General features: G+C 38.7%; 1 protein-coding gene across 1 annotated transcript in view; it reads left to right on the top strand.

Moving 5' to 3' along the window:
• The window catches only part of LOC138053250 (uncharacterized), a 21,224-nt gene extending 14,141 nt beyond the window's left edge, over positions 1 to 7,083 (top strand). Inside the window, exons 3-4 of the mRNA XM_068899907.1 lie at positions 6,325 to 6,411; positions 6,968 to 7,083. Coding sequence (XP_068756008.1) covers positions 6,325 to 6,411; positions 6,968 to 7,083 — 203 coding nt within the window. The remainder of the gene's footprint in view (positions 1 to 6,324; positions 6,412 to 6,967) is intronic.
• The last annotated feature ends 417 nt before the right edge of the window (positions 7,084 to 7,500 follow it).

The raw sequence follows: 7,500 nt of genomic DNA, 5'->3' as shown, positions 1-7,500 counted from the left end.
GATCTCTGACCCCTCACTTTGGGAATGCTACATATTTGGCAGCACTCCATCCACTTCGCACATTATCCAGGCACACTGGCATATGATATGGGAATGCTATGGGGATTTGGTAAAGTACCATACAAGATCATGGTGGCCCATATGATGTGAGAATGATATGGTAAACTTCCATACAATTTCCACATTATTGTCTAGGTACATGTATGCTGCATCTGATATGGGAATGAAATGACTTTTCACGCAATTCCCGTCCTGTCCCATATATTCAGTGAACAGCTGTGATTCTTCCTAGTGTTGGACTACATTCAGTCAATTCAGTGGTCAGTTTTCTGAAGTAATTAGGTCCTTTAATCAACATACAAACAAGTACAGTCGAACCTCTCCTTACGGACACCTCTCTAATACGGACAGTTCACTTGGTCCCGAGAAAATGCCCATACTGTCATTCTTTGTAAAAATAACCTCTATAATACGGACCCTCTATAATACAGACAACGGACACGAAATCTCGGCCCCAGAGAGAAAATTCATAAAAACTTAACCTCTTTATTACGGAGACTCCAATGATGACAGTTCTTATTCAATGCGATTTCCTGTTGGTCGTTACATAGCATTAAGTGTAATCAATTGTTTCAATGTTAATACAATCACAGTATGGTTTGTTTTCAATCAGAAGAAATTGTATATCGACATGTCATTGCCATTTATCATCAAGATTTCTTATTATTTGAAGACTCTCCAGTTGCTGCTTTCCTTTTTCTCCCTCTTTCCTTCCCGTCATTGAATCAAATTTGGCTGATGAGTTATGCAAGATTATTTCAAAAGCTCAGTCGTTGTATGTCAAAAAACGACTAGCGAATGCTGTTCAGAAGAACATCACGGACTTCTTTAACGCAAAATGACTCAATAACAAAGAACTTTCATTAAATACTCTACTGTATGTTAGTGTTCGCTACACTTGTTACTGTTCTGTTATGTTACTGCTCGGAAACTGTGTTATAGTTTGCCATAATGTTTTTGGAATTGTACAGCTTGTATTGTAACGATTTGTGCTGTCCATTATGCATCTCAAAGACTTGTTTGGGCCATTTTTGATTTAAAGAACACTTAATACCATCAATGGAGCCTTTGAAGTGACGTAATATTCATGACCTCTATACAACGGACACCTCTCTAATACGGACACTTTGCTCTGTCCCTTCGGTGTCCGTATTAGAGAGGTTCGACTGTAGCACAGTTTCACATTCAGCCTAGATGGGTATTAATTTATTTACAGATCATTACATTTCAGCAACTGCAAAAACTAAAAAGGTTATAATATCCTGCTCCTGTAAAATAATATTTCAGCAAATCAGAGATGTACCGGAAACAACAAAAAATCCAGTACAGTCAAGCTATTAACAGTAACAGTTACTACCATGATTATGTAGCTCACAGGCAAAAATAGAATACAAAGTTCAAAGCAGTACCTAAACATTTAATTCATGATGTTTTAAAATTAAATAAGCAAAAAAACTTTTAAACATTTCAGATAAACCACAGAACTATAACAAGTCTGCAAAGAGAGATCCTTAAATACATCAAACCATAACTGGTTGAGGACACAGAATTGGCTGCTAAGCATATTTGTCTGCTGTAAAGGACCTTTCCCTGGTGTCCCATCAAAGAATTTTTTCTCTTTCAATTGGCAATTAAAAAAATACAGTATATATACAGTATTATTATACTTTAATGATGCATGTAGTGATTCCTCTAAATCACTGATCATTTCTATTACAACTTAAGTGTGTGAAGAGTCAACTCATAAATTTGAATCTCTTTACTTTACTTACAAACGTGAATAATACCTTTCTCAGGCATTTTCTGCATTGACTACAATAGTTAAAGTGACAGCCATTTAGCATTTTTACCAAAAGGAATCATTTGTCAATCATATACATATAACTTGCAGTATGAGCACTTGTTTTCCAAATCATTTGCTTCACCATTAAATTTTGCTCTAAAACTTCATTATTCTTCATTAAAGGTTTACCAATTTTTTTACAGGGTTATAGCATAGTTAATTGAGGTGTGAATAATGTGAATTCTATATACCGGTAAACCGTTCCTCATTTTAAAGACAATAAGGCATCAAATCAAATGTTATTCGCTCAAAGTTAACACTTACTTTTTTACTTGAGTTGTTGTAAGCATTTCCTCTCCTGTATCAGGATTTAATTAAAGAGCAAAACTAACCAAAAAATCGTCACCATGCACGAAAGTGTGATCGAAGATACGCAAACGTTTGAATAAAACCGCCCAAAACCTGTAAGAGCTGGACTGGGTTACCACTGACTGCTGACCAAAACGAAAATGGCTCACTAGTTTCCAGTGCGGTCTCTCACGTGTTATTTAAGATGGCGGAGGATGACAATCTTTCCACAGATTCATTATAAATGGGCACGATTTGAAAGATACTAGAGTTCATTGAAAGGATTATTAGTACTGACTTGGAGTGTGTAATTTTCAAGAGTAATACATCATGTTTTTTTTGGAATAAGGCTGATTATGAGAGCATCAAACAAGGTAATCCGTTGATGATATTTGTCACAATCTATAGAATACATCAGAATAAAGCTCTCTTTTTCATTTCTCTGTGTACAGAGTGATTTTATGTGCAAAGGTTGGGGCCTTTAAAGGACATTGTTTTAAGCAAAGTACATATATTACGAGTAGTGAATGAACTCAAAAAATATCGCGTTCACATTGGCATGCTTTGAATAAGACCAAACCTTGTTTTAATATGCATGTATTGAAGGTTGAAGTTAAAGCTCGTTTTTTTCAAGGCACCAGATGAAATCAAATCCTAAAAGGGCACTTAAACTTTGATTATTGTACTATTGCACAAAATTTTCAACTCGCTCAAGTGACCCTCGTGGGAGACGCGGTGGCATCGTGCTTAGTGCGCGGGACTCCGGATTAAGTGGTCCGGGTTTGAGGACTGGCAAGGGACATTATGTTGTGTTCTTGAGGAAGACACTTTACTCTCACAATGTCTTTCTCTACCCAGGTTTATAAATGGGTACCGGCGAATTTAATGCCGGGGCTAACCCTGCGATGGACTGGCATCCCATCCAGGGGGGAGTAGAAATACTCCTAGTCGCTTCATGCTACAGAAACCGGAGATAAGCGCCGGCCTGATGGGCCTTCTAGGCTCGTAAGCAGACTTAAGTGACCCTCAAGTTAAATCATTGAGTGGAATTCGTAAAGATGGACTGGCATCCCATCCAGGGGGGAGTAAAAATACTCCTAGTCGCTTCATGCTACAGAAACCGGAGATAAGCGCCGGCCTGATGGGCCTTCTAGGCTCGTAAGCAGACTTAAGTGACCCTCAAGTTAAATCATTGAGTGGAATTCTTAAAGATTCCTTTAAAATCCTAGTCCACATTGCCCTTTTAGCTTTCACTTCCCAAAAATTAGGCCTGGAAATCCAGAAAAGCCTGGCTTAAAAATCTTGGAAGGCCAGGAAGGCCAGGCTTTTTGACCGAACAGTGTGACTACAGCTGTACTTTAGCATGATAGAATGAGAAGGACGTAAATCATTTACATAGATCTTTTATCAGAGACTCTTTACATCTAAGAATAATCATGCAAAGGTTTAGTCTCAGGTGTCAAATTTAAGAACAGTCAATATAATATTCATGTTCAAGTGTGAGATATAAAATAATGTTTAAGTTGCTACATTAAAGATAATGGGCTGTTAAACCATAACATCATCGTATTTTGCAAGACATCATCAAGGCCATTTTAAAGATTTTTACTTCAAAGACAGTTCAATTGAGCCCACAGAGTTTGGTTAAGGTCACTGAGTAATTACAGACAATGTTACAGTAAATTGCGGTCAATGTCTGTAATGCTGAAGACTTAAAATTTTTGGCCTAGAAATTCAAAAAAGCCTGGTGAAGCCTGGCTTGAATCTTAAGCCCTGGAAGACCAGGCTTTTTTGACCAGGGTTGCCGAGAAAGCTCGGCCTTGGAAGTAACAAGGCCAGGAAGGCCAAGCTTTGGTGGCCAAGGTTGCAGAGAAAGCTTTGCTGTGGCCATGGTTGCCGGGCTTAACCAGGCCGCATTTTCCCAGTAAGCCTGGTCAAAAACCTGGAAAACCTGGCCTGGCCTGGCCTGCCTTTGCCAGGCTAACCGGGTTTTTGGCCGGGCTCCTGATGCAAGGGAGTAGTACCAAGTGGATAAAAGTCGAAATGCACGAACAGGCATCGTTTTTAATAATCCATGTTTGTACCGGTCATCTACATGCATGGCATCTGACAGGATGCGGCGATGCGGATCCGCATAATTCACTGAAATCCGCATCTTCCGCATAATTCCGATATTTTCCGCATAATTCCAATATTTTCCGCAAAAAACAGAAGAAATATCTGATATTAGTGATAAAGCAGCTCCTTAAAATCCTCAAAAACATAAAAGCCGAAGAAATTGACTGTTTTGAAACGCTTATTTTCCTGAACATTGAAGAAAACACACCATTTCGTTCGCAAGATGAAAGTTCGTAAGAAAGATCGTAAGCAGTTTCCGCGCATTTTTTCGCCAATGAGCCTGGACACTAGTTTTTGTTCCTACAATGCTTTCCATTGGACGAGAAACAGTTACACTTCAGCAAATGACGTAACTGATAAGAAACTAAGGGCGCGTTCGATTGACCGTATTCCGGAATAGGATTACATGGAATACAAGTTACAAATCCTTCGTTTTTACGGAAATTCACATTAAAAATGTCGAACCCCTGCTAAAATGCTATTTTAAACATATCTTTATTATCCTTGTTGCTTCAAAACGCCAGACATACCGTTTTGAATTCATCACTTCACGTATTCTTATTCCGGAATACGGTGAATCAAACGCACTTTAAGTCAATGATCGAGGGAATGGATCGCGCTCCAAAGGTATTTCAATTTTGCTCCATTATCTCCAAATTGAAACAAAATTCATGATGAGAAACAAAATAATTTTTTATCGCTTCATTTATTTTACCAAAAGTTGCGGCAAAATCCCAACTGCTAACCCTTTTATTTCAACGGTGAAAGCTGGTCGCAAATTGATGACTCCTCCATGTAATTTAATCACAAAGGGCAAAAATTCAGTCACAAATGCGATTGTATTGGTTGCAATTTCGATTACGGATTTACCGTAAGCATTTAAATACATTGGACGGGCCTAATTATTAGTTTTATAACTTGTTTAAGTTTCCGCATAATCCGGTGTAATTTCCACATAATCAACGCATGTTTCCGCATAATATGGCCAAAAATTTCCGCATAATCTTTAATTTTTTTCCGCATCCTATCAGAAGCCATGTACATGGCTCTTGTAGTGTAGCAAGAGGCCAGTATTTGTGGGTTTAACGTACACCTTAGTCTCAACATCATAAGCCAGTAAAAAAATCGGTTTCATGAGGTCTGTCACCAGTAGTCATCACAACCAATGCCACTGTGACCAATTATGCAAGGTCACTTTAATCATGTGATCCATAATTATATACTAGCATGCATCTTTTTATTCTCTTTTACCTACATTTATTCCCTCCCAAGAAAAACAGATTTTACTCTGTCTTATGCCAAGTGATTTTACTTGTCCAAAAGGGCCAGTGTATGGGTTTCAAAGGGTTTAATATAGTATGTATAACAGTAAATGTACTTATCGTATGGCCCGTACGTCCCCACGCGCACTATTGTGAAAATCCCCGTACGCACTAGGGCGAGGAGGGGCGGAAAAAGCAGTATGGCCCTGCTCCGTACAATGCGATTGTAAAGGATTTCATCGCTTTAAAACAATTAAGGTATTTACAGCCAGAAAAGCAAATGCAAACAAGATAGTAGATAAATTTTCTGTGCAGATTTTTGTTACTTATTTTGTCCAAGCTTGATACTCTGAGTTCTCATGAATTAAGTGTAAGGAGCCTATTTGATAAAATGGTTATTGACTGAGTTTAGGTCGGGCCGGACAGAAAAACATTTGGCCCTTGGTCATACATTTAAGTGTGTGTATCAAGAGCAATCCAGATATTTCAATTTAATATTGAGAAAGGTAATGTTTAAAGAGAGCATTCTTGGAAACTATTTTGGAAGGCTCAGAACGGATAGAAAGAGGTAGAGCTGTAGATTGTTCCAAATGTTGATGTTGTATATGGCCCTTCCAGAAAATATCACGCTTCTAATTAGTATTTCTGGCATTTTATAAGTTTTGCCTTGAAGGACCTGATCATGCAGTAGGGTAGATGGAGGAACTCTCTTGTGACCTTTAATTTTATTATTGTTTTGCTTTTTCATGACAGGCACCGCAACGGGAGGAGAGACCTCTTGCAGTAAGGAAGTTCCCTCAGTACCTCAAAGTGCCAACTGTATTGTTCCTTGTAAAAAAGGTAATTTGAATGAATGATCAACCCATTTGGTTCTGGATTTGCAATGAAGTAACCTTGATATGATATAATGCATGCATTTTGCTTTAAGTGCAGGGTGTATATCCTTGATTATGACCTGCACAAGAATGATGTTGTTTTGGGGACCACCATGTTGTGGATGATTATTATAGCAAGCAAGTCAAGGATTATCTCATTAGAAGTATGCATTAAGGCGCTGTTACACTGTGAAATGTTTCGTGCAACTTGTCTCGCAATGATTTGGCGACATTGTGGCGGGAGAAGTTGCACAAACCTTATCACACTGTAACATACCCTGCAACGGCTAAAATTGTTGCGAGACAAGTTGCAAGAGGGGTTGCCGAAAGTACAATTAAGTTCTACTTTTCGTGCAACTTGTCTCGCAACAATTTTGCTCGTTGCAGGGTATGTCACGGTGTGAAATGTTTCGTGCAACATGTTCCGCCACAATGCCGCCAAAACATTGGGAGACAAGTTGCACGAAACATTTCACAGTGTAACAGCGCCTTTAAAATGTCTCCCATTTCTGCTTTTGAAGATCCAGGTGACCCAGCTTGTAAAGATGGACCTACTATTAATCAAAACAAGCACAATCAAGAACAAGGTAAGGAATGTTACTGCAGTATGTTTTCATTGATCAGTAAACGAAAGTAGGGTTATACCAGGTTCATCAGCAAAGTTAGGCTTGCCAAGTGGTGATCAACCAGTGCTGCTGTGACTTAGGTTCAATTATTGGTCTTGGCAAAAATTATGGGCTGATGCTGGTTAACTCTTCCCTCATCAAATCCGTTGTTATAAATATTAATACAGGAGCGAAAGATTTTCAGTACCACAGAACACTCAAAGAAGAAAAGAAGAGAAGTTTGGAAACTCAACGTGCAGGATCATCAAAAGAGAACCAAGGAGGAAAAGATCAGTCCGATAGTGCGACTGTAGTAAAAGGTAACACAGAGCGAGGTATTTTAGTAGATTATTTGCCATTACTAGTTACTTCCAAACAACCTTTACTTACAAAACGACGATGTTCAATGTTGCGGCAGGTTTCGGCAGAAACGTCTGCCTTCTTCCGTG

Source organism: Montipora capricornis, chromosome 6, assembly GCF_036669925.1.
Source record: "Montipora capricornis isolate CH-2021 chromosome 6, ASM3666992v2, whole genome shotgun sequence".
In the NCBI taxonomy this organism is placed as follows: domain Eukaryota; kingdom Metazoa; phylum Cnidaria; class Anthozoa; order Scleractinia; family Acroporidae; genus Montipora; species Montipora capricornis.
The sequence above is the reverse complement of the archived record's forward strand: the minus strand, read 5'-3'. Positions and strand labels throughout refer to the sequence as shown.